This window comes from Cenococcum geophilum (assembly GCF_001692895.1).
Source record: "Cenococcum geophilum 1.58 unplaced genomic scaffold K441scaffold_85, whole genome shotgun sequence".
In the NCBI taxonomy this organism is placed as follows: Eukaryota; Fungi; Ascomycota; class Dothideomycetes; order Gloniales; family Gloniaceae; genus Cenococcum; species Cenococcum geophilum.
The window spans coordinates 406,573-431,280 of NW_027137643.1; the positions used below are offsets into that span (position 1 = coordinate 406,573).

The window sequence follows — 24,708 nt, forward strand, 5'->3', positions numbered from 1 at the left end:
AGTAACGGTGTTCTCCAGGCCCAAGAAAGCATTTACGTGAACATTGGACACATCTCCTCGGGCAATTCGGACGGGACAAGACAGGGCTAACCTCAGCCGACCATCACCTCCGCCTTTTTGATCACGCCGGCGTCTTTTCTCACCGGACCCTTGGTCCACATTTCTCCACAGTCAAGGCCCAAAGTCTCCATCTTCCCAAAGCGACAAAACCGTGGGACTCCCGGCATCTCAACCTCTTTTTCCCCTTTTCCCTTTTTCCCATGCCATGCAAGGCAAAATCCTCCACCGCTTGGTGCTGCACTACCCCTCTTCCGACAATTCCCCCCTGGCCCGTTCCTGCAGCAATTAGGTTCTTGGCTGGAGCCACGATGGTTTTTGGTTTTTGGTTCGAAAGAAACATACGATGCGTGGCAGGCCTGGCATGGTTTTTCCTGTGCGCTGGCAGATCACCGGCGCCGTACCGCCCGGGTGAAGCAAGCAAATTTTGGCGGGCCTCGCCTGTCGGGCAGCTGAATGACGCATCACAGGTTTTTTTTTCTTTTTTTCTCTCTCGCATCAGATAAAAAATATCAAAAAGGAGGCATTTCGTGTGTCGTGGCATTTTGGCAATTTAGAATGTGGGAAGCGCAAGCCCGGGCATCTGGGTGGTTCGACTCGTCATCATTCGGAACTAGAAAGACCAGGTTATCGCACGACTGAACCCAACCGTAACTTGTAAAGAACCGGCTCGGAGATTTTGGTCAGGTGGAACTTTGTTAGACGCGCCATTTTGGGCGCCGCTCGCGTGTATGGAAGGACATTCTCGAAGCATTCTTCGCAACTCATCGTCATCTTTCCTTTGTTTAAGGCATTGGTGGTACATCTCTATTGGCATTTATACACAGTTTGGGTCAGGATCTTTGGGCGAGCAAGTTTGGATTGGCTTGGCTCCGATCTCGTTTTTTCCTTTCTAATTTATTTTTGGGGGAGGGATCCTGAGCATCATCGGTATTTGGCATCGGTATTTGGCATTAGCATTTCGCATTCATCAGCGTCATACCCCCTAGTCACGTTATTTACTCTCTCGTATTCAATCAAGCCGCTCATTCGCACGACCCTCCTTGCCTTTTCCCTCCCAGCCATGCCTCACCCTCCTACTAATCCCTCGCACACACAACAAACTCTCCNCATGACACCAGCCCATCCAGCGCTCCAGCTTTTCCTCCCGCCAGTCACCAGGCCTCGCGCCCACTGGAGATCCGTCCGCATCCGCTCCAATCCCTTCCTCTCCCCTTCCCTCCCTCCCCACCCCACGTTCCCACCTGCCTCGTTCCCATCCGCCCTCTTTTCCCTGCATCCAGCTTCCCCAACACAAAAACCCAGCCAGTCCCGCGCACCCAACTCACCCATTCGCGCGCTTCGCGCGCTCAGCCCAGCCGCCTTCGCATACGCCCGCCCTTGGCGCTCTCCTGCGATATCCTGCCCTACCCCGCCCTACCCTGCGTTCCGGCCATCGTTGCTGCTAGGGCCGGGGCTAGGCGGGCTGGAACTGTTTTTGCGCGCGGGGCATCGCGGGGCACGCTGCGGCGCAGGGATGCGGGGAAAGTGCGCCGCGCTAGCGAAGCGGCCGATTCGCGATAGATGCGTGGCGCTGGTGCGAAAGTGTGGAGTGCGGGGCGGTTTGTGCGTTGAGGAGCTTCTCTCTGGGTGCGGTGCGGGGCTGATGGGGATTTTTTTTTGGGCTGCGTGGTCGGGCGCTGCTGGTGGTGATTGGTGGGGGTTTTGGGAGGCCTGAGGTCTTGGGTGGCGTGATGGTGGGGGAGCACGAGAGGCAGGGAGAAGCTGGAGGGTGATGGTGACGGTGGTGGCTTTGAGGAAGGATGGGGAGCGCGCTGCGTGATGGGGGGGAGGGAGCTCTGCGGTCTAGATGTCTGAGGGCTTGGGCGGGCTGACGGTGGTAGCGGTGGGTGGTTAGTGTTGCGGAGGTTCTGGGTACTTGGTGGAGATGTTGCGGCGGGCGTTCAGGCAGGTACGTAGACCGGTGCCACGGGCGGATGATTCCGAGGTCCTTAGAGGAAGGGAAGAGGAAAAAAATTCACGATCCATGAAGCGGAATTTTTTTGGATTTCAGACCCACCTAAGACGACTGAGAGACCAGTAGACTGCTCGGATTTCTCAGCGCCAGGGTTCTGCTGGAGGGTTCTGGAGCGCTTTTGATGGCGGGGAGAAAGAAAATAGGGTGCCGTAGATCATGAATATTTCCTGGGCCTCGACTCCTGAGTGGCTGATCTAAGCCTCAAATTTGCCGCTCTTCGGCTCTGGAAGGGAGGCTAGTGAGCAGTCCAGGTACCTATCGGCCCGTGAGCAAGCTCCTTCCCTTGGACTATCTATCTAGCATCTTCATTCTGAGTCTGATGGCGTTGGTTTAGACTAGCGGCACTGGGGCTGCTAGGCTTGGTACTGATATATGTTACATGGGTAACAGCATATGGTAGAATTATGAAATGGGGCGGACTGGGTGAGTGGCATTGAAATGAGGCATAGAAAGAGGCTATACGATTATATTTGTATTGGGCTTGTGTTCCTGCAGTGAAAGGGTAATTTTCTACAGTACACAGGCAACGAAAGAATTTCCAAATTAATGCTACTTATAGTGAGGAAGATGTAGCCGTTCCACCCGTTAATTCATTCATGCATCAACGCTACCAGTAGCAAATGGCAGTAGATAGTACAATAAGGTATCGCCATCGTAATCGTTGTGTGGCCCAAGTAAAGTAAGCAGCATCAGTGATTACATCTTCTATTTCTCGGTAATCGAAAGAGCAAGAGCAACCCTACGCGTACTGCACCAAGGGCAAGTTGCGTTGAGTGCAACGTTGACATGACTGCATTTGGGATTGCTGAGATAGGGAACAGGCATACTGATCAGAGTGTTGATGATGATACAGCTGCAGCTTGTATTGATTCGGCGGTCGACTTTTAGTAGTGTTCTTGAGCGGTTACTTTGTTGATTAGATATTGAGGTAGTTGAAATGAAGTTTGTAGAGAATGGGTTGGAGTCTGAGCGTTGTTTTATCGACGGGTTTCTCGACAGTTAGGAGGTAGGTGGAGTTATAGGAAGAAGCGAACGTACTGAGTAATTGATGGCTATTTATACAACTACGTTTGGATAACCAGAAGCGTGAATATAGGTAGAAAAACTTCACATGGCTAGCTTCTCTGAGTATATGAGGTATGCTTAATCGTTGCCAATGAACACCTCAGGTTGTAAGGAACGGAGTGACGAGAAATAAGCGCGTGACTAATTTGAGAAATAAGTATAGAAAGACTTAACGTAGATCATCAAGAGGAAGGCATTCTCGTGTTCATATCTTGCAGCGTTGGGTAAACGTGGCATACCATATGGACCGTGAAACCTGAGCGTAAGTACTACGAGAATGGAGTTGGGTTCTGAGCTCCCTTGAGTAATATCCATGTATTGGGTGTTTTCGGACCCTACCTAATTCAAGCGCTGTCTCCCCCATAACATGTCTCTATCTTAATATTCCCATTCTCATTTTTGCCTTCCTTGTCTGGCCACCAAACTTCTCGCCTCTCCACAAAGCCAGATGGGTGGACCAACATCCGCCTCATCGGTACCTTTCTCCGCAATGATATGCTCGATTTGCTTGGCCACCGTTCGATTGGATGATAGAGTAGTGAATCCAGTGGCCCAACCGTAGAGAAAAACAGATTTGTTGATAGGGCTGAGTTGCGCAGCAACAGCCTCGGCTACAGGAGGTAGACGAGCACCTTCTGCTTCTCTCTTGACCACTTTAATCGGCAGCTGCAAGCCTTCTGGCACTTGATACTCGGATAACTGACGCCACTCTTTCAAAAGCTCATCTCTAGGCTTCTCTTCATCCTCTCCTAGTAAAATCCGCGCTCGCGCCTTCTCAGTATCGGTTCCGATCGTGGCAACAATCTCCTTCATTTGCACCGCGGCCTCCGTAGTACAGACCATAGGGTGACTGTCCATGGTTGGATAAAGCTGTGTTGACAGAAGACGATCCTCTGCCTCGGCTTTAATCTGAGCCCTAACCGCCCTTGGAAACCAATCCTGCATCGGAACTTCTGAGTGAGAAATGTCGGAGATTGTGGCCAGCAGAATAGTGCAGTCAATATTGAGAGTCTCGGAAAGGTTTCTCGAGCGGTCGACAAGAAGCTTTGGCAAGACAGATTCGAGAGGTGGTGCGGGCTCCAAGTCATCAGCGCATTGTACAATTGCACCTGTAGCCCTTATCTTGTTAAGAAAGTTGACAATCGCTGTAATTCTCCCAGATGCGATTCGTGGCAGAACGAATACAACCCGAGGATGTTTGCCCATGGTTCGATTTGAAGCTGCTGCCTTAGCAAGATCCTTAGCACTTTTCACCAAAGGCACTTCATCTTCATTATCGCTATCAATAGACGTGTTCCGATGATCTTCCGCATCACCCTCGTCATCATCATCGGAGAAACCGTCATTTTGCCATCCTAGCTTAGCCAGATCGAACAAGAGTCGCTTCTCCGATATTGTCGATATTTTCGTCCATTCAAGGCCATCGCATGAGACAATGTCAACCAGTGCAACTCCCTTTGGTCCTGGAGCCCTACGGCTCACCTTAGAATTTCCTAAGCTTCCTCTATACTAGCGTTAGCAGGACGGCCATGACACAGTTGGCGCGGGTGAATAATCGGTTCCAGATAGATGGCATTACCCTTGATTAGCCCCTTGACTATTATGAGTGGCCTTGTTGAAGAAGAAGTTTTTCCTGAAACATAAGAGGCCTGAAGTCCGCTTCGCTGCAGCCCATAAGGCTTCGAAAAACAACAAATTCGAAGAAACAAGGTATTGGTATGCTTTTTCCTCTGATCCATCCATTTCACTTAGCTGAGGATGCTTATTAGTGTTGTACATTAAAGACAAGGAAGAAAGGCATAATGCAGACATGGAAGATACCTTTTCCAAGAATGATAGCTCAGATCGAATATCGTTCCTCAGAGCCCGGTACTCTACAGCTCTTTCTCCTTTACTTAATTTCTTCTCATGCAAGGCCTCTACCCACTGCTCTACTTCCGCAAGCATCTCTTTGGATCTGCGTACTAGGTTTTGTGCCGTAGCTTGAAAAGCTGCTGCCTTTTCTTCCGGAGACTCGAAGGTAGTTGAGGGTTGGCCATCGTCATTGTGACCATGGCTATCTTGATGTATTCGCAGAGACCTCAGATACATCTCCAATGGCTTTGGCTGTGCCTCTGGGGTAGTGGTAGCGAAGGCATTTAATTGAGATTCGGCCATCTGTTCTGGATCTATTCCTCCCTGTCTCAACATGTCTTTTGCATGGTTGAGAGATTGAGCAGATGGTCTAGTTAAAAGGATATTCGTATCATTTTGTGCTTCCCTTCCTTGAGTCATAGTCGTCACAGTATTCCTGATCCTTCAGATAACTCGATACTCAACCCATTAAGAGTAACCGTGGATAAATGGCCGGTTTTGGTAATGGTAGAACACGATGATTCCAGCTTAATTTTGTAGGATGTAGGATTGTGTTAGGCTAATAGTAATATGTACAGCGACCAGCAAGGCGCGTCACTCGGTCAACACAATATTTCAAGAGTAGCCTTCGCCTGTAGAAATGCCAAGTGTGACTGTTAGGTTGAGAGAAAAATCTCGAATTCAGCCCTGCCGGCTCTACGTTTTTCCATTTCCTATCCACCCCGCGAAAAGTTACCGAATCCCACTTCGAAACACATAAATAACATTCATTCACAATGCCGAACTTTACTACAAGTTCGGAATGGTTTGAGCAGTCCTCGTTATTATTGAAGGCGCGACCTACGACAGTATGCTTCCCAGAATGCTCAATACCGGCAATTGCCAGTTCGCCACGGCGCTAACTTCTCCACTCCCCGTAGACCAAGATCACATCCAAATATTCCGTTCTCAAGCCCAATGCCTCGAAGATACGAAAACAGAAAGAGAAATCAGCAGCAAAATCTTCGTCCAAGCCACCTTCAAATGCTCCTTCAGAGCCCTCCGTTGCCGCTTTCCAGGCGACCTTTACCTTAAAAACCTATGATCCAGAGTCAGGCACATGTCTTAAGTACAGAACGGACAAGGCAGCAGAAGTCGGCAGGCTTATTAGCAGTTTGGGGAAGCTAGGACGGCATATGGCAGCTCTGCCAGAGGTCATCGACGGTATACTCTCCGGTTTCTTGAATGGAACAGCAAAAGCTAACGGCTGGGATCACACAGATCTTAGTGCTCCAGCCGATCAAGGTACGGGTACGCACACACCAATACCGGAAGGAGCTTCGGGTAAGGATGTCAGGTCAGCCATACCGGAATCAAAATCCGCGCCCCAAGCTGGAGGTGGTGGAGGGAAGAAGAAAAAGAAGGGAAAGAAATGAAATGGCTTCGATGACCTCTACGAGTTCTATGTGCATCGTTGGGCGTTTGTGGCAAACGGGGTATCGTAATGTCTAGCTTCCGGTTCGGCCAAGAGGTTTGACGATTTGTGCAAATAACGATTCGATTTGGAATTCGCAAGCATAATATCCAACGGTGTAACTGCACCTTTGACATGGCCCACGGAACCCTGCCAGCAAAGAAGACAAAATACGACTTCGATCCTCTCCAAGCGAAATTTAAAGAAATCTAACATCCACCATGCGAGGTTTTCCCCTTTATCTTACCTTTCTTGTTTACTTCTGTAGTGGAGACGCTCACAACTAAAACCCCATGCAGTTGCGATCCAAGAAGGCACGTAAGCGCGCATAGCTTCCTAAATAATCCACTGAGAAGCACTTTTCAATGAGACGATTCACTTGTTAGAATGGTCGTTGAACTAATGCTGACAGCTATAGAGGCCCTATTCCTGTCATTCAGTGACTCTTGAGCAATTTACATGAATGCCCTACTGCCTCGCCCTACCAGTTGCAATAGGATATCCAGACTTGGAGGGTACCCAAGATGGCTGCCGTAATACCGAAAAACAGAGCGAATCCCAAGGCGATGATGCCAGCCCAGTAGGTATAGCGGGGTGACTTGCGGCGACCAGACCACTTTTCGTACTAAGTTATCGGTGTTGGGTCTTCTACTTCTTTCAAAATCTTGTAAAGCCGCTCGCCCCAGTAGGGGAAGCGCTCGAACAAATCTTGCATATCTTCTAGAAGAGATGCGTCACCAGGATACTCATGAAGGCCATGGTAGAATTGGAAAGAAGCAGAAACATAAAAACAAAAATAATAAGGAGCATTTCGAATTTGAAGCATCTATTAACAAGGGATCGTCGACTAAAGAAGCAGATAACGCTCCCTATCGCGAAGAGTAAGCAGGAGAGCCAAGTGAAAGAGGGGAACAACGCTACTGAAGGTATTCCGCAATCGGGGTTTGTTTCACGTAACAGTGAAGTAGAGAGGCTGTGAATATGGCCAAGTTGATCCCAAGGGTTTCCAAGACCTTCTAGAATCATGTATGTGGAATTCTGTCACATTAAGATGGCCAGTCGACTTTCATATCTTACACTAAAATCACAGGGTTCGTAGATGTGAAATTGAGGAAGAGAAAAACTGGCTGAACATCTCCAACAACAGATTCATAAACTATCTGACTCGTAGAGGATGTCATATGGGTAATCCTCCTGACCAATTATTTTAGTCTAACGATGATGTAGAAGAGCCCGATTTTAACGAATCTCAGAAGTAGTAAATTTGTTAGATTATCCGATGCTTAGGCTTTCTCAATTTCCGTTGCAAGGAAAGGCTGAACTCTTGGCGCTCGACTTTCGGCATTAGTTTCGACCAGTGATAGCGATGGCGGATTTGATGCTCTTGATCTAGTTGCGCAAGGAAACTTTCGGTTGATTATTGACGACTAGGAGGGCGATTTGTTTTGCCGGTGACAGTTAGGATGTTGAGACAACGCCTTAAATCTGGGACTGAAAGGCGGGGCATTTCCACTCATTTATTCGTAATTTGAAATGATCCATGTGTGGCTCCAGAACTAGATTTGTATGTACATCTGAAGGCGGGACTGGGATCCTATCTTAACTTCAACACGACATCTCGTATTCAGGTAATTTATTAGAGGAAATTCGAACGCGGCGGGAACGAGACAGAAAATATGCAACTGTCGTGGGAGAGTGGAAGTTACTTTCTGCGCGTTCGCTTAGAGCGGCGTTTTTGGACTAGCTGCCGAGACACCCACCAACTTTCAGATTTTCGATTCATCAGAACGAGACGACAGATCGAGCCCGACTTCAACACGCTGCAAAGGTACCTTCGATACACATTTTGTTCCGTTTCCTTCAAATCCTTCAAATTGCTTACTGACAGATATTTCTCAAGATGGTTGCCGCAAAGAAGCACGTTCCAATCGTCAAGAAGCGTACGTTCGAACTTTCCGCTTGAAGTGAACTGAAGCAGCATCACAACCCCAATTCCAGAATACTGCTATTGCTAGAGCTGTCGCCACAAATCACGCATAAATGCTGACATGCTCTCCCGTATCCAGACACTAAGCGCTTCAACCGCCATCAGAGCGACCGATTCAAATGTGTTGACCCAAGCTGGAGGAAACCCAAGGGTATCGACAACAGAGTGAGAAGGCGATTCAAGGGCCAGGCTGCTATGCCAAAGGTACGAAAGAATACGGAACTTGGGATACCGTTCCCTGCTCAAGGTTGATCGGAGGTCAATGTTATCATTAGGCAAACCAACCGCAGAGCCCCTGGAGGAGCTGGATGAAGCTAAGGATTGTAACTAACTGGAATTCGATACACAGATTGGTTATGGCTCCAACAAGAAGACCCGTCACCTTATGCCCTCCGGCCACAAGGCTTTCCTCGTTAACAACACGCGCGATGTTGATCTTCTCCTAATGCACAACCGGACATTCGCCGCAGAGTAGGTGTCATCTACTCGAACGGATACTAGTTACGTGTAGCTAATGGATGCTATCAGAATTTCACACTCAGTCTCAGCACGGAAGCGAATCGAGATCGTTGCGCGGGCGAAGCAGTTGGGCGTCAAGGTCACAAACGGCAAGGCGAAAGTTAAGACGGAGTCATAGGTTGGCTCGGGGGAGCGGGGCGCTTGAATTTCCCAAATGCGGATTTCTTAGCTAGCTCTTTCCTTCAGAGCAGCATGTATCCAACTTTTGCCGGCACAATGAAGATCATGGCATTTCGATTATTGTCTAGGACTGGATAGTGGACACGTGAGCTTTTAGGACAATGGGAAAACAAACGTACAGTGCGGGGTTTTCTAGGAGCTTGGCCATAGCAAATGTAGCGTGTTCCCAGTCGTGAATGATAGCTAAGGCTACCGAAGCACCTGAGCAAGATATACACACCCCCAGCTGAACGGTGCTTGGCTTCTTCCATTCCCGCACTGCATTGAACCTGCAATGGCTGAGCGATTCAGCCTGTTTGATTGCCCGAACCCTCCCGAGAGCGACAGATCACAAATGTTGGAATGAGCATATTTACCTAGTTTCTTGCGACTCTTACTGCCCATCCGGGGGGTTGGTGCATTAGACCATGCATAGCTGCCAGAGATCAGTGTTACAGGGGAGATCGTGACGTCTTGGCATGTGAATGTCAAATATATCTTTATTTCGTTTTCTCGCTTGGCGCGAGGGTTTCGGCTGCAAGCACGCGATCATCTCCATTCAACACCACGACAACCTATGTCGCTCCCCTTACACCGCCATGTATCGGGCTGCATACGTTGCCAATGTCGCACGTCAGCAGCATTATCTCGCTTTCTGACATCTTCCGATAGCCACGGGCCCCGGTTTTGCTGCTTGATTGGTTCGGCATGTCGCTGTCAACGAAACGGACCTGAGGGAAGTACCTGTACGGCTCTGGAAAGAGCAGCTCTGCTACTCGGCTCTCTCCTTCATAAATTTTCACTTACAGAGACACTCAAGATATCCCTCAGAGCTCAGCTAATCATTCGCCAATCCATGACTATCCGTAGCATCTGCTTGGGGCGACTCCCGGCCACCACCACCGTAACAGTGAAAATTTCTAATACTACTTAAGCTTCCGTCACAAGCTTTAGACCCAAGCCATTACCTGTCCCAACGCTTCGCTAAATTGGCTCCCGCTTATAATACTGTCTTTGGCCTTTGTTATTAAATTCAATCCTTTACTTTTCGCCGTTTCGTTCTACTGTCCCCCCTGATAACTAGAGCGCATCACCTTTGTCTTAATTCTTAACACTCTCAATTGCCAGCGCAAGTGCAACACCACTTGCTATCAAATGACGCCAAACCTTTTCCTCGCAACGCAAACGCTGTTCTCGCCTCACAAATGGTTCGTACGCAAGAATTCCGAAAAATCCAGCCGTAAGACGGAACACTGGAAGGCTCCTATCTCCGGCATATATGAGTACATACCTGGCCGGGGTTGGTACCTTGTCGCCACTGATTTCCCGGAAGAAAAGCTCGCTCGGCCGATCCACGTTAAATACTCGAAAGTTCTCAAACGCCATATGCTGGAGCCGGATTACGATAGTCGGAAGCAATACGGAAAGATCACTGACGACAACGGTAGAATAAAGACAGTTGGTTTCTTTCGATTGGATGACGGTGTAGGTTGGGTACAATGTTGGGACGAAGTCGGCGATTTCATTCCTGGACCTTACAAGATGTGGTGTGTGGACAGGGAGACTGGCCAGTTCCGACACATGCTCAAAGGCGATGATCCACAGTACGGCGGCCGGAGGAATAGTCGGAATGCGGACCCAAGTCCATCAAGGAGAAGTCAGGAGAGTCGCTCGACCCAATATCGAGGAGAGGGGGGCAGTGCCCGCGAACAACCAGTCTCAACCCCAAGCACACGCTCGAACAGCATGGGCAACTTGCCCACGCTACAGTCATCGATAGTAAACGCTTGTTCAAGCAGCCCGACAAGCCTTCCAATGTCGCAAGCCACGACTCTTCTTAGTGCCACGGCCGTTGAACAAGTTCCCATCTCGGGCTCTAGATCCGATGGTTCTCCCCCGGGTGGCAGTGACAATCCTGCTCCTGGCCCGGCCGATCAACAGGCTCCCACCCAGAGTGAATGACAACGAAAGAGCTCAGGCCTTCCTTGTCATCCATTCATACCACCACTTCTTTGAAGGGTGCCATTGAACAAGCTTCGAGCATGTTTTTTTTCTGTGCCGTTGCAAGAGGTCTTCTTTCACTTATTTGCCCTGGTCTAGCCTAAATCGAGGTCTGTTCTTGCACAGAATTTCTTTCTACAAAAGCTCCCCGTCGGTGTAGGAGCGTTGCCTGAATCTTGGTTATGCCTTTCTCTTCTAGCTCAATGATCCTGCGTTCCTGGAGTTTCAAAACGCCAGAAGGGGGAGGAAATTTTAGCGTACTTGATCCTAAAAAAGTTTAATTGTTGTTGCTTATTCTGCCTGTGGTCCATGAACCATATTATACCCTACCGGGTTGTTAATGGCGGGTTTGTTCTCTTGTATTGAGCTTGTATGCCTAGAAGAGCATTGGTAGCGCCCATTGTCCCCTTTATTATATTTGCACTATACCCAAAATTTTATATATCGGATGGTGGATTTGTCTTTAGTCACGAGACCTACCACTGTAAATTCACCCGTCTCTATTTAATTTGTATATTCGTCTACAGTGTGCACAGAAGTCCATGTCAGTTCTCTTTGGCATGGGCGGGGTTGCTCTTTAGAACTATTTACAAACATCAGTTCTTGCAACTTTATTCTTCTAACCATTACTGTACGGTAGTCTCCGTAAGTTAATAATCTCTACTTTAATAAAAAATAAAGAACGAATGGAAAGCCATTAGAGGCACTAAGCAAACAAGACAGCTGCAAAGTGGTTTGTTTCATGCGTACTCCAGTGCATCAGTTTGCCTTTTGCTTCAAATTCACAGTTTCCTGCATCAAAGTATAAGATAAGATGGAACACTAGATCTCTGACTTTCTGGTTCTTCCACTAAATTTTTTTCACATTCACCAAAAATACAATTCTGCATCGCATCCTCACTCCTAAGATCTACAAGGGTTCCAGAAACAGACCACACAACCAAAAAAGACACCTCGGACCAAATGAAACATGGAACATTGAAGTCATTGGCGAGACATGCCCTACGCCTCTAGCGTGGGGTTTATTCCCAGTGCAAACACTGAAATGTGTCGACCGCAAAAAGTAGGTCAGGAAAGGAGGACTCGTGTGTTGATTACCCTATGAAGAAAAGAGACTATATATACATAAGGTAGATGTAGGTACAGGGGGGGGGGGGTACGTAATAGGGAGTCGGTGACTGAGTCGGTGACCGAGTCAAGGGTAGGTAACTGAGTCGGTGGCATGACACCTGACTCAGGTCGACAAAATGTTCCAGAAGGAAGGTTACGAGGTTGATATGATGCTTTGGGGATATCCAACCGTTGAAGTTATTACTATTAGGATGTTTAGGGCTCCTTGGGATTTTAAGGAGCTTCGAGAAATTCAAAGGTATAACGAATGATTGAACTAAGACGGCGAGGAGTCTCCAACGAGACGACTTTTGGGCTTGTAAGGCCGATGATTTATTTCAACAGACCGAATTCCAACAATGGTAAGTCGGTTCATAGAACGCTTTAGATATTCGCAAGAACCAACACTAGTGTAGGTCAACCAATAATTTCGAACGAATTACATATGAGCCTACGAACCCTAACGCTCCTCCCAAAAGGTGTGGGGTTTGCTCCAAACCGTGCCTCGGGACCCTCCAAGCTTAACCCGGAAGCACCAGCCTTTACCTTGTCCAATCAGACGGCAACTGTCCACCAAACAGCTATCTCCCCTAATGGTATACTATATGAATAGATAAATCCTTAGGGGAAAGGAGGAGTCCAAGTGCGAGGTAAGTTATCTCATAAATCAGACCCTCGGGGTAGACCCTTGGTACGTGCACTACGCGCACGGGCTCCTTATTAACCAACTAAATCTCCCCGAGAGTTTATGGGCCTCGTTTTGAAAGGGCAGCTAAGTATATAAAAGTTATATAATAATAACACCGCTATTATAAAACCTATTAGAAGGGCACCTAAAACGGTATAATGATATGCTAATGGCTATATACTAAGTATTACTAGTTGTCTAGTTATAAATGTCTACACTTATTGTTTAAGGAAGTCATAGACAGTAGCATTAAAACCGCTTGCATTTTCCCAAAATAAAAAATGACTGCCAGCTTCACTCTCGCTGAATATGCGGAGTTTAGCGCCCGGAATCTGCGATGCAATCCACTCAATGCCCGATGTTGGAATTAGGCTGGCGGATCCGCCAATCACTAGTGTGGGCACAGTGATTCGCGGGAGAACGTCACGCCAGTCAGCTGCAGCATGGTCGATGAAGAGTGTGGCGGCGTGCTCACGCGGCATTTTAAGGTTTTGCTTCATAATCCACGAGAAGTCTTCATCGGTCATACCGGGTGTTTTCATGCCTGCCACCAACGCTGCAGAAGCCGCGGCACCATTTGAGCTCCGCATTGCTGATGAATACTCGAAAGAACTAGTTGGTGTAAAGATGGCTCCGAGGTTGCCCGCAATACCCTCCTCCCAAGTTGGATCCGCAGTCAATAAAGCCGGCTGGTCAACCAGGATAAGTTTGGCGATTCGGTCATGAGAAAATAGGTCCCAGTAAGACCACATGATGCTGCAACCCATAGAGTGAGCGATGACAGCTACATCCCTCAAGTCGAGTTGATTGATTATGTCGTGAATGTCGGCTGCTAAACGAGCGATTCGGTAGCCATAATTTGGCTTACCAGATTCTCCGTGTCCACGCATATCCACTGCTGTAACTCGATAATTCTGACTAAATTCTACTAGCTGCTTCCGCCATTGTGCAGCCGTCTGGGACCAGCCTGGAATGAAAAGGAGATCCGGGCCTGACCCAGCGCGGATATAGCTGATTGTTACACCGTCGGTTGTAGTAACAGAGGCTCTTTGTGATTCGATATCGCCCATGGTTGTTGCCCTGTGAATGGCTCTGACCGATAATTGCTGTATGAAACCGTTGAGCTGGTTCACTAGTATGAGAGAAGTCGGTGCCGCTGCTGTAAAGAGCTTCCAATTTCGTGGTACTTAAGTATTTGTCCCGGTATGCTTCTTCAGGAACACTACTATTAGACATTAAACCTCTGTTGAGTTTCAAAGAAGTCAGTGTCAACACTCACGTGTTCCTCTAGTAGTCGTTTTTTTTGGCTTCTTTTGCTTGTAGTATTGTTGGCAGATTGAAATCTACGACGCCTGTTTCCCGGAACTGCTGGAATTGTAGTGAACCTTTATATCCTTAGAGCAGCATGTAGAGTTTATATAGCGGCTGCTTACGCAGCCGATTGCTCTAGCATTTAATAATACAAGGGGGTAACCTAAGCGGGCCAGCAGCGCTCCCTGCTAGCGCTGGCGTGGTCAAGCGTAATTTATAAGCCAAAGAAGCTGCTAGAGCACAACCTGGAGGTAATATAAAACAATTAAAATGCTACAACAGAAATATGCATCTTAAAATGCCGAATCTTGTACGCCGGAATAATGGCTACCACCCACCTCTACTTCTTCGCTATCCGGTCCTTCGACAGCCAGGAACCTGGCTCTCTGCCCGCGAGCGTAATATTGCATATACCCTTAATCGCTACGCTGGTTGGACTCATGAGAAGATTGGCAGCTCTCTTGGTGTCTCCCGTACTGCAATTTCTGCCTCTCTTTAAAAGGATACTTGGACTCCTTAAAAGCAGAGAGGAAGGAAGCCGAATATTAATACCCCAATATGACAGCGCTTAATTGCATAAGTAAAGCGGGATCGTTGGCACCGACAAAAGTCCTTTAAGGAGATTGCCTTTCTTGAAGGTATATCTGCCTGCAAGCGATCCTTATATAACGCCTTTAAAAAGGAGGGCTACTTTCGCCGTATTGCTATTGAGAAGCCCCTTATTATACCTAAACAACGAGAGGCTCGGCTAAAATGGGCCTATTCTTACCTTAAATGGACTCCTGAGATGTGGGTAGCAGTAACTTGGACAGATAAGGCTTCTATTTGAACCGGTGGAGGCCAGATCTTTGTTACTAGATATGCCGAGGAGAAATATAATATTAATTGTTGTGTCCCTAAATTTAGGGGCTACTTAAGCTAGATAATTTATAGTAGTATCTCCTATGGGAATAAGGGGCCTTTGGTTATTTTTGAAAAGGACTGGTTAATTGAGCTTAGGTATAAGAAGAAGACAATAAATGGCGACGTATATCGTACGTATATATGCCCTAATATTAAGGCTTTTGCATGGGAGTTATGGCAAACACTACGACACTAGCCTATTCTTGTAGAGGGTAATACCTTAATTTACTTAGTAAAAGCAACGCGCTTAGCCTGGGAGCAGAATGGTATGCTTGTAATGGAATAGCTAGCGAATTCCCCTAATTTGAACCTAATTAAGAATATCTGGAGGCTGTTAAAGGGGAGAATATAACGCCGGTTTCTAATAATAAAGGAGGAAGTTAGGAGGTACGCAGAGGAGGAATGGGAGAAGCTTGAGCCTAAAGAATTTGAAAAGTATACAGGTAATATGAGGGAGCGTTGCCTTGCTGTAATTACTGCAGATGGGGGGCCAACAAAATACTGAATAAGCACTGTTTTTAATGTGGCGATGTGGCGATATAAGCACTAGCAGAGACGCTTGCAGGGAGCGCTGCTGGCCCGCTCAGGTTACCCTTGTATCCTAAATGATTACTCAGTGTCAGCTTACTCTTTGTGCAGGGATGACTAGATTTAACATCCTTGCAAACTTTAAGACTAAGCGGTAGTATGAACTGTTATATCTGCTGAAATTCATGTTAGAACTTTGATTGTGCTAGAAAGTGTGCCGAACTGATTCGTGAAATAAATAGAGTAGTTCCCTAATCTATACTATTTTATTTGTACAGTTATCTATAAAAAGTTGTCGATTGGTAGTCCGTGCACCGATGGTAAGAAAAGAAGAACTCGCATGTTGATTGATCTATGAGAGAAAAGAGTCTATATATACATGAGGTAGGTGACGAAACGCTGACGACGATGCTGACGACGACGACCCGCATTGTCACTCGGTCGACGCATCGACCCTCGATCGACAAAAGTTATTGGTTAAAGTGTAATTTCTACCAAAACTTACTAGCTTTAGCTCTTTTTAATAACCTGTTCTTCCCCATGCCGGCACACGACACGTTCCGGATCATTTCTGCCTCATTCCGGAACAAGGTTGTCCTCAAAGAGGAACAAGTCGTGTATCGCTTTTGGCCGGTTGATTCCGGAACAATCGCTTTGTTCCGGAATAGATCTTTCAAAGATCAGGCCAATTGTAAGGTGATACAGTCCAGTTGAGGCCCACCAACGCTGCATCTCCGTTAATCGCAGAGCCATTCAAAATAGTTGCATCTTGTGCTCGATTTTTATTTCACCTTTAGATTTCAATGCACCGAGAGCAGCATATGTAATAAAAGAATGACTGATGATCACTAGAATGCTCACATGCTTAACAAGCACATCGAATCGACTTCCTTAATTCAACTTCTCATAGTGGGGTGACCTTCAGCTGCAGATACTCAGTGATGAAATTAGGATGATCAATGAAATCTAGAAGAGGATTTATTTACTTGTGCCAAATGAAATAGTTATGCTAAGGAATTGTGCAAACAGTAGAACATAGTAATAGGCTGACTGTGAAAATATGTATATCGTGCGAGCAACTCATATGTATATACTCCAAAAAATCAAGTGACACTATGCTGGATTTGAAGATGCCACCCCAAGCCGTTTTGGAAACGCCAGTAAAAAGTAAATCTACGGAGTAAAACCACTGGTGATAGCATTTAACAAAAATTCTTCCCCCACCTACATCCAATCTGAATCGGAGCCATCCCATATGCTGGACTCTCCTCCATCCGAGTCTTCAAATAACTCGTCTTCTGACCCACACGAGTCCTCCCACTCCTCACGGTAGCCGTTTGTGTCATACCACTGCTCTGTTACGATCTTCCAATGGTCTGGAAACTTCTTATGCTCGTTCCTGCGGAATCCTTTGAGCGTAAGAGAAATCCTCGGTTTCACCTCCCGGTCTCGCACAAAGATATCCTTAATGGCATACGCTAAGTCCGAGCCGATTTTCATGTGTTCAAATTCTCCCGCGCCGACCCGCTCGCCTGTGATGCGCATCTTGCACACCCTCCTTAGGCCGGATTTGCCAAGGGCGTTCGCCCAATCCGATGGTTCTGCTCGGCCGTCAAGCATTGGCGTGTAGTTGACGGCGATCGATATGGACTGGATTAGCGCCGTGTTCCTCCGCCCAATTCTATCAAAAAAGTCCATCATCTCGTCCGCATCTAGGAACGCGAACGTCGTTTTGGCGTAGAGTATCGCATTCGCTTCGTGGTACACTTGCTTACTTGCAAGGCACAACTCAGGACAGGGCGGTTTCCTCGGTGTGTATGGATCTTCCTCAAAAATATTCGGCGACGGATTGATGGAGCGCGGAGCCGTAAGGGCATAGAGGTATATCTGATCCCGGATTTCGCGAGGGAGGGCAAGGAACGGGAACGGGTATTCGTAGAAGCCCAAGGTCCCCCATGCTGCCTCGAGCTGATCCTTGACCACAAAATATTTCCTTTCCAGGACCCCGACCTGCCGGTGAAGATGCGCATTCTCTTCTAATAGCTCGTCCTCGTCCGGCAGAAAGACTGGGATTTCGGTGCCGTCAAAGGCACAGTCTTGGTCCATGGTCACAAATTTTTGCCGAATAGACTGGTTTCGCAGACGGCGTGGGCGGTATGATCTGTGCGACAACGAATTTCCTAGTGTCGCGTGAGCAACTGAAAGCGCCCTCGTATGTTGCTTCGAATTTTCTGGGTTGGACAAGTGCGGAGGAAGAGGCAGGGAGAGTAGAGAGCGGTCTACTGAGAAAGTTGGTATGTTGTGTGGGAGAATTTGCTGGATGAGAGCATGGGAGAGTCTGTCGTGGACCCAACTTTACCACCACAGGACAACAATAATGCCAGCATTCTGCCAGCCAAGGAAACCGCGACAACTCTCAACAGGGCCACTAATTGGACAACTGCTTTCTAAGTCTACCTCTACGCTTATTTTTGGCTTCTCAGTTGCCTTCTTTCGAGTTTTACACGTCTTTCAAGACAAAATGGTGCCTTTTTAGCCGCGTTGAAAGAACAACAGTCAAATCATTTTCGGTTCCCATCGTCTAAATTCGTACTCCATTGGACCAGCAGTTATGCAACTTAGCAAGTGCGCTAGAATCTACGTCACATGGCATACTGCAGCAGATTGCCGCCTGGCCATTCCCCAGCTAACCAGCCACACGCCTACCTCTTGAGCGTTTTCTGCTTCTCCGCGTCTCTAACCAACATCTTTCCTTGCACTAACATGCCCTTTCTCTGTCTCACGCTGTCCATATACCTCTTCGCAACATTCTCTCGGTCGCCTTTCTCACCCAAATCCTCCAGCTCGTCCTCGGTAAACGGTACCCAGAACGGATCTTCATCTAGCATCTGAAATCCTGCAAACCGCAGCTGGGGTGACGCAGACCCGGAGGAGCGTTTGCGGATCTCGTCACTGAAGCCAAATGACTCGGCGACAGGGAGTAGTGCGCTAATGGTGAACGTCTGGGAGCCAGTGGTGGAAGCGGACGAGATGGTGTCCGAGAGGGTTTCGGAGAGGATGGTGCCACCGCGACGGGTTAGCACAGCGTAAACGCGGCCAAGGACGTCGGCTGAGAATGTTTTAGAGTCATTCTTAAATAGGAGAGAGTGTGTAGCAGAACTTACTTGATGCCTGAATCTCGCAGCTGTACATTGCCAACAACATCCTCGGGCTCCAGTCTAGAAAGCCTTGCCTTACCGAGTCTCGGACTGTCTTGATGGCTTCGCCGGTCAGCCGGCCTAGTCTATCATGCGAGGCAGAATTCTCTTCCTCAGCAGGGATGGATATGGTCACGTCTTCGAGGAACACGGCGATTCCTTGAACTGGCTCGGCGCAGAGAGGCCCCTGTGCTGTCGCCAGTTGGAAAGCGTAGGCGATTTTATCAGTGAAAGTGGAAGGAGTTATTGTTGGATTAGAAGGGGCTGGTGAGGCTGAATGGGCACCTAGGGAGGAGAGTTCTTGAAGGCTATGGAATGTTAGTAGTCCATATGGAAACGTATGTGATGAGTATAGAGACATAAATCTGGGAATTCGCTTACGCTTTACTACAGATACTACTCCTCGTAGCGTCAACCAAGATATTTGGCCCAACTCTCCTCGGCCCAAACGCGGTGATCTGTTCAATCACCCCCTTCCATGCCTCTTTCTCCGTCTTCGCTTCCGCAAAGGCATGTCTAAGCTGTTCCTTGAACTCTACAAGAGACAGGACATGTCCTGTCTCGATAGTCTCCGCCTCCTCCATCCCATCATGTTCCGCAATCTGCCGAGTTGGTGTATCCGTGCCGTTCCCGCGCTTCCCCTCCTCCTCCGCCCTTCGTTCAGAGTATAGCCTCTTGATCGCCCCTGCATTCTTTCCCAAAAATTCCGTCACAGCAGCTGGCAAGGGTCTGACTCTTAACCTCACGCTCGCTTGTTTACTTGTCGTAACACCTACCACTGTTCCTCTTGGCAAGTCTTTATCTCTGGGCGGATTCATCTCCGCGGCTGCCACGATGCTTTCCCGATACGGCACAATCGGCTCGCCCTGCTGAATCTCACATTTGGCAAACCGTTCTCTTAGATCCTTCAAGCATCTCTCCAGGTGAAGTTCGCCAGCCGTCAGAATAACATGTTCTCCGCTCTGCAACACTTCGTACTCAGCACATGGGTCGCTTTGCTCGAGCATCTTCAGGCCCGCAATCATCTTCGATAAATCTGAAGGGTTGACGGGCTCGAGAGCCACCCGCACGATCGGCCGCATGCCCATATTCACACCAGCGAGATTAACAGAGCCGGAGAGCTGAGAGCAGAGAGTCCCGGACTTGAGCACATGGCCTGTAAGACCGCCAATACCGAAAACAACACCAGCGGGGACATGCATAAGGGGCTCAAGGCCTCGGCCCATGAGGAGGTAGAGCGCTGTTATTGTCGCCTTTTGAGGTTCGGGGTGGGCATGCGGCTTCGCTGGAGTGAACTTTGGCGGAAGAACATAGACTGAGTCGCCGACGCTCAGCGTACCGGAGTAGAGTCGCGCGAACCCGATGAGGTGTTCGGGGTCTTCTTTGCTTTCTGAGTCTGGAGGACTGTTCTGGTCTCCCGGCCCTCCGATCGCAGCACCACTGAGCGCATCCGTAAGACCACCCACGTCGGAATTTCCTCCATTTGCGATTGCCTGGACTCTAGCGATTTCAACACGCTTCTTACGGGCAAGTTCCCGTGCCTCTTCTGCGCTTAGTGCACTGCCACCTCGCCGTTTGTTTTCCGGGAGCTCGCTCTGCGGAATGGCGACCATTTTGCTAACATAGGCGACGACTGGGGAGTCCTTGGAGACCTTGAAGTTCGTCATCGCGTCACGGACTTCTGGAGCTACGAAGTCGGCTCCGGGAGAATTTTCGATAAGGTCTGACATCCTTGCGGCTTGGGCACTGGCAGGTGAAGGGAGGTATTCAATGACTGAAACGAGCAGGGCGGTCGATAATGGAAGCCAGGCAGCGAAGATTGCGGTGAGTAATGCGTGGGGGTCTCGAGACCGGAGAATGTGAGGTGGAATATTTATGGAGAGGGATTTAATTATTTTTTCTACCATAGTGGGATCTCTGTTTTATGAATGATAAGTATTTGGTCTAGTATATACATTGCTATTGAAGAAGTTGGACAGGATAGGAGATCCACGCACCCCTTCCCTTTGTCACCCCCAGTAATCGCCTCGTATACGGCCCAGATATTGTCAAGGACTAATTGAACAAACATAGGTTTCAAGTGTCTGCCCTTGAGATGCTTTGATCCAAGGACCCGTTTTGTTTTCGGGTCTAGATAGAAATCTCCCCAGAGGACCTTTTCAAGTACAGATCGTTTTATGCCAAGCTTTCTTTCATAAAGGCCAGCAAACTGCTTGATTGTAAATGCCCAGCCGTCGATGGCGCTGCTAAAGATGACGTTATTCTTCTCCGGGGCAAAATATATGTCCTCGTCGTTCTTTTCTTCATACTCTGCAGGTGTGCTTGTGGTATCGATGCTGTCGCCATTTTCGAAAACAGTCGAACTTGAGCCATCAGCTCGTTCACTGACTTTTGCTGCCGCAGCATTGATTCGCTCTTCTACTTTCTCTCGCCATTTGAGGTCGTCTTCCATACGCTCGCCTTGGAAGAAGCTTCCCATAACAGCATTGACTTGTTCTAGTAGTTTGTTTAAATGAGTATAAGCTTCGGTCGGGCTCATTTTAAGTTCTGTTATTAGCCTGTCCATTTTGTTAATAACCAACAAAGGCTTGAGCTTCTCGATCCACGTCTGCCGTAGGACCGTGACGGTTTGACTACACACGCCTTCAACGGCATCTACGAGGACTACAGCGCCATCACATAGCCGAGATGCGGTAGAGACCTCACTACTAAAGTCGATATGCCCGGGAGAGTCAATAAGATTTATCAAATATTCCTTTTGCTCAGGCTTCGCGTCTGCATTGGCGCGCCTCATGAGAGAGAAGTACAATGATATCGCGGAAGATTCCATTGTGATGCCTCGCAGTTGTTCATCTGGTCTCGAATCGAGATATCGAATCTTTCCTGCAAGCTTAGGAGAGATGATGCCATTTGTGGCGATGAGGGCGTCGGTGAGGGAGGTTTTGCCATGGTCCTGGGAGATGGCGTTTAGTTGGGCCTGAGGAGATCAGAGGATGTGAATACATACGACGTGAGCGAGAACACATATCTATGAATAGCAGTCAGTACGAATCCTACAAAGTACAGTAAACATGATTCTTGGTACGTTTCTTATGCCTTCAGCCGCGTGCTGTAGCGAAACCAGCTTCTCCGGGTTCACCACAGGCATCTTGCCCCTACGACTAGGAATACAATATTAAGCCTTTCCAGGATGCTGAGCTCGGAGAAGATGCCTATCTGCAATGCGGGTGTCTCAAGGTACGGCTCTTCAGCGTGAGGCCTGGAAGATGGTGGAGGGCGCAGCAGTTCTGTTGACGCGCGCGATAGTATCTTGGGAATGACGAAAGGAAAAAAAAGAGAAGTGTAGGCCTACAAGGTGGTGATCAGAGTTAGTAGGCGTCTTACTTGATGGTTGGCTGTGAGTGCGGGCGTTGAAATTTCAGAGTCGTTTCAAACCCCCACCAAGCCCCCCCAATTCTCTGGGGCAGGTGGTGGCTGCATACGTCAACCATATTAAACCTCCGCTAATTCTCCGCCATACCGTTCTGGCTTGCTACTGAGACCCCTTCAAATACTCGTCAAATACTCGATCCACGTTGCCACAACTCCTCAACGTGGAGCAAACAACTCTCGCTACTATGAAAATCTCTTGACTTCTCTGGACTATTCCTGCGCATGCTGACGCCCTGTCGCTCCCGCTGCCATCATTCGTTGCACCTCACCTATAATACCAGCCGCCTCGCCTGTAACCCCGTAGGACTGGCAACCGTCACCCACCACATTCCCCGATCATGAGCAGATGGTGCTCAAGTGCTTTAATATACTCTGCCTCTTCTTAAATTATAACCGACATGGCCGAAATCACGTCGCAGCCTTCTCGCACCTCAAAGTCGACCCGACAACTCCCTCACGCGGGCATGAAGATTGAACCACCCCAGTCGCGTTCAAGCGAAGCTATGCGCAACAACAAACTACAGCTCGATGTGATATCGCCCGTGAACCAAAATGGAAGCTTTGAGTTTGACAGAGTCGTCAAGTCCGGAACGGTTCTTAAACGGACCAGAAAGACTAAGGTACAGTTTGGTACCTATTGGTACAGCTAGACACTATTGACAGCTCTCGTTTAATACAGGCATGGAAACCCATACACCTCGTCCTCCGCCCAAACTTCCTATCTATATACAAAGACAAAGATGAAACAAAATTGCGACATCAGGTCAACCTCTCTGAGGTTACAGCCGTTGCACGCCAGAAGGACCCAAAGCGCAAGATGGATCATGTGTTTGGCTTGTTCTCACCGTCGCGAAACTTTCACCTGGGCGCTTCTTCTGAGAAGGACGCGCAAGAATGGGTCCAGCTTATACGGAGCGAAGCGCGAATCGACGAGGAAGAAGAGGAAATGATCCTAATGAGCCCTGCCCAAAAAACATTCCAAGGGTTTGAACGTCATTTGAAAAGAGATGGCCTGGGTTCTAGTTCATCAGAAGCGGAAGGACTTCGCAGGCCTTCAAGTTCGATTGCTCCTGAGAATATGCACAGTGCTCGGCGTCCGTCTCACACTATAATGAGCTACTCGGGTAACGAGCATGGGTCCTTTTCAGACTTTTCGGATACAACAGGGGTTGCTGCTTTCCAAGACTCCTCCCTATCGCTGGCGAACACGAAAAATGCTGAACGATCGCTGCCACCTGCTGCTCCTGGCGAGAACAGACCAACTATAGATCGCAGCTTTAGAGAGGTGAGTAGCCTTAGCGCGACTCCCGATGATGAACGAGTAGTATATCATGGTTGGTTGTATGTTCTCAAATCCAAACGCGGAGTCCGACAATGGAAGAAACTCTGGGTAGTTCTACGGCCAAAGGCTCTTGGGCTGTATAAGAATGAAGAGGTACTGTATTTCCATCCTTTGATAATGTGCTTCATATCGGACTTCGTCTCTAATACAATGACCTAGGAGTACTCTGCGAACCTCATCATCCCATTCCCTAATATCATCAATGCTGTCGAAATCGATCCAATCTCAAGGAGCAAGCGCTACTGCATGCAAATCATTTCCGAGGAACGTAATTATCGCTTTTGTGCTCCAGACGAGGATGCCCTAGCTTGTTGGCTCGGCGCTTTTAAAAGCCTCCTTGCGAAAAGGAAAGAGGCTGAGCTCCAACGTACGGCCGCTGCGGGTCCTAATGCCGCTATACCTGCAGCATCATTTCCGCGGTAATCGCCACTCATTTATCACCGTTTCCTTTTTCCTCTATCAACCTATACAAGCGCTTTCATAACCTACTGCCGATTTTAATCTCAATGTCTACCACCATACAGCCCCTTTTGTATCTCGGTGTTACTACCACCTGCGTGGTTTTCTCTTTAGCACATTTAGCGTCTACGACGAAATGATTTATGACGGATTCAGCACTGGCCCTGGGTGGCTTTTGAAAGGCGCACTTACTTGGCACCAGTCCAACGCGCTGCCAGACTGGAGATCCTTAAATTTTGTATATTATTTGTAAAGTAGTTGTTGGAGGTATAATCGAATTCTATTCGTTCAATCACTAAAATCAATCCACCATCCTCGGAAATACAAAGAGATGTAGGCATTGTATCCCGTTTTCTACACTCTGAACTATGTGCTTGGCCTACATCCTTCAACATTCACACAGTCACGCTTCTAGGATCTCTCGGAGCTCCCGGAGCTCCCTTATTTTAGCTGCTTCTTGTTAACTAAATACCACTCTTGATTCGACTTCTCCCCCTCCGCTCTCCTCTCCTCTTTCTCCGCTTTCTTTTCTCTTCTCCAGACAGCAGCGGAATATCCTCCCAAACTTCCACGCAAACTTCTATCCAACTCTCACTCTCCGGCTTCCCTTTTTCCCCAATTACGGA

The 24,708-nt window shown here is 48.2% G+C and overlaps 10 protein-coding genes across 10 annotated transcripts; 5 read left to right on the forward strand and 5 right to left on the reverse strand.

Annotated features, from left to right (window-relative positions):
• Positions 1-32: 32 nt before the first annotated feature.
• Positions 33-695, reverse strand: K441DRAFT_354687 (uncharacterized protein). The gene has a single exon (XM_067641332.1). The coding sequence runs from the start codon at positions 599-601 to the stop codon at positions 140-142; it is 462 nt and encodes a 153-aa protein (XP_067497013.1). The 5' UTR covers positions 602-695; the 3' UTR covers positions 33-139.
• Positions 696-3,039: 2,344 nt separating this feature from the next.
• K441DRAFT_670717 (uncharacterized protein) lies at positions 3,040-5,635 on the reverse strand. Its single transcript, XM_067650317.1, has 3 exons — positions 4,961-5,635; positions 4,719-4,891; positions 3,040-4,643 (listed from the first exon to the last, which is right to left on the reverse strand). Exons 1-3 carry the CDS (start codon positions 5,411-5,413, stop codon positions 3,533-3,535), a joined length of 1,737 nt encoding a protein of 578 aa, XP_067497014.1. The 5' UTR covers positions 5,414-5,635; the 3' UTR covers positions 3,040-3,532.
• A 134-nt stretch (positions 5,636-5,769) lies between these two features.
• Positions 5,770-6,408, forward strand: K441DRAFT_593829 (uncharacterized protein; the record flags this gene model as incomplete). Its single annotated transcript, XM_067644926.1, has 3 exons — positions 5,770-5,841; positions 5,914-6,196; positions 6,254-6,408. 3 exons carry the CDS (start codon positions 5,770-5,772, stop codon positions 6,406-6,408), a joined length of 510 nt encoding a protein of 169 aa, XP_067497015.1.
• A 1,704-nt stretch (positions 6,409-8,112) lies between these two features.
• K441DRAFT_354782 (ribosomal protein L32e) lies at positions 8,113-9,102 on the forward strand. Its single transcript, XM_067641333.1, has 5 exons — positions 8,113-8,274; positions 8,347-8,386; positions 8,513-8,637; positions 8,783-8,904; positions 8,962-9,102. The coding sequence occupies exons 2-5, from the start codon at positions 8,347-8,349 to the stop codon at positions 9,068-9,070; spliced, it is 396 nt and encodes a 131-aa protein (XP_067497016.1). The 5' UTR covers positions 8,113-8,274; the 3' UTR covers positions 9,071-9,102.
• Positions 9,103-10,266: 1,164 nt separating this feature from the next.
• On the forward strand, positions 10,267-12,388 carry K441DRAFT_691157 (uncharacterized protein; the record flags this gene model as incomplete). The annotated part of the gene is made up of 3 exons (XM_067652456.1): positions 10,267-10,971; positions 12,284-12,317; positions 12,351-12,388. 3 exons carry the CDS (start codon positions 10,267-10,269, stop codon positions 12,386-12,388), a joined length of 777 nt encoding a protein of 258 aa, XP_067497017.1.
• A 548-nt stretch (positions 12,389-12,936) lies between these two features.
• K441DRAFT_670729 (alpha/beta-hydrolase) lies at positions 12,937-14,215 on the reverse strand. Its single transcript, XM_067650318.1, has 2 exons — positions 14,190-14,215; positions 12,937-14,135 (listed from the first exon to the last, which is right to left on the reverse strand). The coding sequence occupies exon 2, from the start codon at positions 13,978-13,980 to the stop codon at positions 13,129-13,131; it is 852 nt and encodes a 283-aa protein (XP_067497018.1). The 5' UTR covers positions 13,981-14,135; positions 14,190-14,215; the 3' UTR covers positions 12,937-13,128.
• Positions 14,216-16,614: 2,399 nt separating this feature from the next.
• K441DRAFT_354919 (uncharacterized protein) lies at positions 16,615-18,028 on the reverse strand. The gene has a single exon (XM_067641335.1). The coding sequence runs from the start codon at positions 17,756-17,758 to the stop codon at positions 16,877-16,879; it is 882 nt and encodes a 293-aa protein (XP_067497019.1). The 5' UTR covers positions 17,759-18,028; the 3' UTR covers positions 16,615-16,876.
• Positions 17,854-18,271, forward strand: K441DRAFT_354897 (uncharacterized protein). Its single transcript, XM_067641334.1, has one exon. It carries the CDS (start codon positions 17,949-17,951, stop codon positions 18,186-18,188), a length of 240 nt encoding a protein of 79 aa, XP_067497020.1. The 5' UTR covers positions 17,854-17,948; the 3' UTR covers positions 18,189-18,271.
• An 83-nt stretch (positions 18,272-18,354) lies between these two features.
• K441DRAFT_593879 (elongation factor 2) lies at positions 18,355-21,997 on the reverse strand (the record flags this gene model as incomplete). The annotated part of the gene is made up of 6 exons (XM_067644929.1): positions 18,355-18,761; positions 18,817-19,157; positions 19,231-20,766; positions 20,847-21,802; positions 21,857-21,877; positions 21,935-21,997. The coding sequence occupies 6 exons, from the start codon at positions 21,995-21,997 to the stop codon at positions 18,355-18,357; spliced, it is 3,324 nt and encodes a 1,107-aa protein (XP_067497021.1).
• A 391-nt stretch (positions 21,998-22,388) lies between these two features.
• Positions 22,389-24,388, forward strand: K441DRAFT_670731 (PH domain-like protein). Its single transcript, XM_067650319.1, has 3 exons — positions 22,389-22,901; positions 22,961-23,716; positions 23,783-24,388. Exons 1-3 carry the CDS (start codon positions 22,680-22,682, stop codon positions 24,044-24,046), a joined length of 1,242 nt encoding a protein of 413 aa, XP_067497022.1. The 5' UTR covers positions 22,389-22,679; the 3' UTR covers positions 24,047-24,388.
• Positions 24,389-24,708: the final 320 nt, after the last annotated feature.

What these genes read in the sequence shown, in the direction of transcription:
- K441DRAFT_354687 (XM_067641332.1), bottom strand. Translation starts at nt 601, where the DNA reads ATGCCACGACACACGAAATGCCTCCTTTTTGATATTTTTTATCTGATG.
- K441DRAFT_670717 (XM_067650317.1), bottom strand. Translation starts at nt 5,413, where the DNA reads ATGACTCAAGGAAGGGAAGCACAAAATGATACGAATATCCTTTTAACT. An exon ending in AGCTATCATTCTTGGAAAAG is followed by an intron (nt 4,892 to 4,960) that starts GTATCTTCCATG and finishes AAGCATCCTCAG; the next exon opens with CTAAGTGAAATGGATGGATC. An exon ending in AGTCAAGGGGCTAATCAAGG is followed by an intron (nt 4,644 to 4,718) that starts GTAATGCCATCT and finishes ACGCTAGTATAG; the next exon opens with AGGAAGCTTAGGAAATTCTA.
- K441DRAFT_354782 (XM_067641333.1), top strand. Translation starts at nt 8,347, where the DNA reads ATGGTTGCCGCAAAGAAGCACGTTCCAATCGTCAAGAAGC. An exon ending in CGTTCCAATCGTCAAGAAGC is followed by an intron (nt 8,387 to 8,512) that starts GTACGTTCGAAC and finishes TCCCGTATCCAG; the next exon opens with ACACTAAGCGCTTCAACCGC. An exon ending in AACCGGACATTCGCCGCAGA is followed by an intron (nt 8,905 to 8,961) that starts GTAGGTGTCATC and finishes GGATGCTATCAG; the next exon opens with AATTTCACACTCAGTCTCAG.
- K441DRAFT_670729 (XM_067650318.1), bottom strand. Translation starts at nt 13,980, where the DNA reads ATGGGCGATATCGAATCACAAAGAGCCTCTGTTACTACAACCGACGGT.
- K441DRAFT_354919 (XM_067641335.1), bottom strand. Translation starts at nt 17,758, where the DNA reads ATGGACCAAGACTGTGCCTTTGACGGCACCGAAATCCCAGTCTTTCTG.
- K441DRAFT_354897 (XM_067641334.1), top strand. Translation starts at nt 17,949, where the DNA reads ATGTTGTGTGGGAGAATTTGCTGGATGAGAGCATGGGAGAGTCTGTCG.
- K441DRAFT_670731 (XM_067650319.1), top strand. Translation starts at nt 22,680, where the DNA reads ATGGCCGAAATCACGTCGCAGCCTTCTCGCACCTCAAAGTCGACCCGA. An exon ending in AACGGACCAGAAAGACTAAG is followed by an intron (nt 22,902 to 22,960) that starts GTACAGTTTGGT and finishes CGTTTAATACAG; the next exon opens with GCATGGAAACCCATACACCT. An exon ending in GGCTGTATAAGAATGAAGAG is followed by an intron (nt 23,717 to 23,782) that starts GTACTGTATTTC and finishes ACAATGACCTAG; the next exon opens with GAGTACTCTGCGAACCTCAT.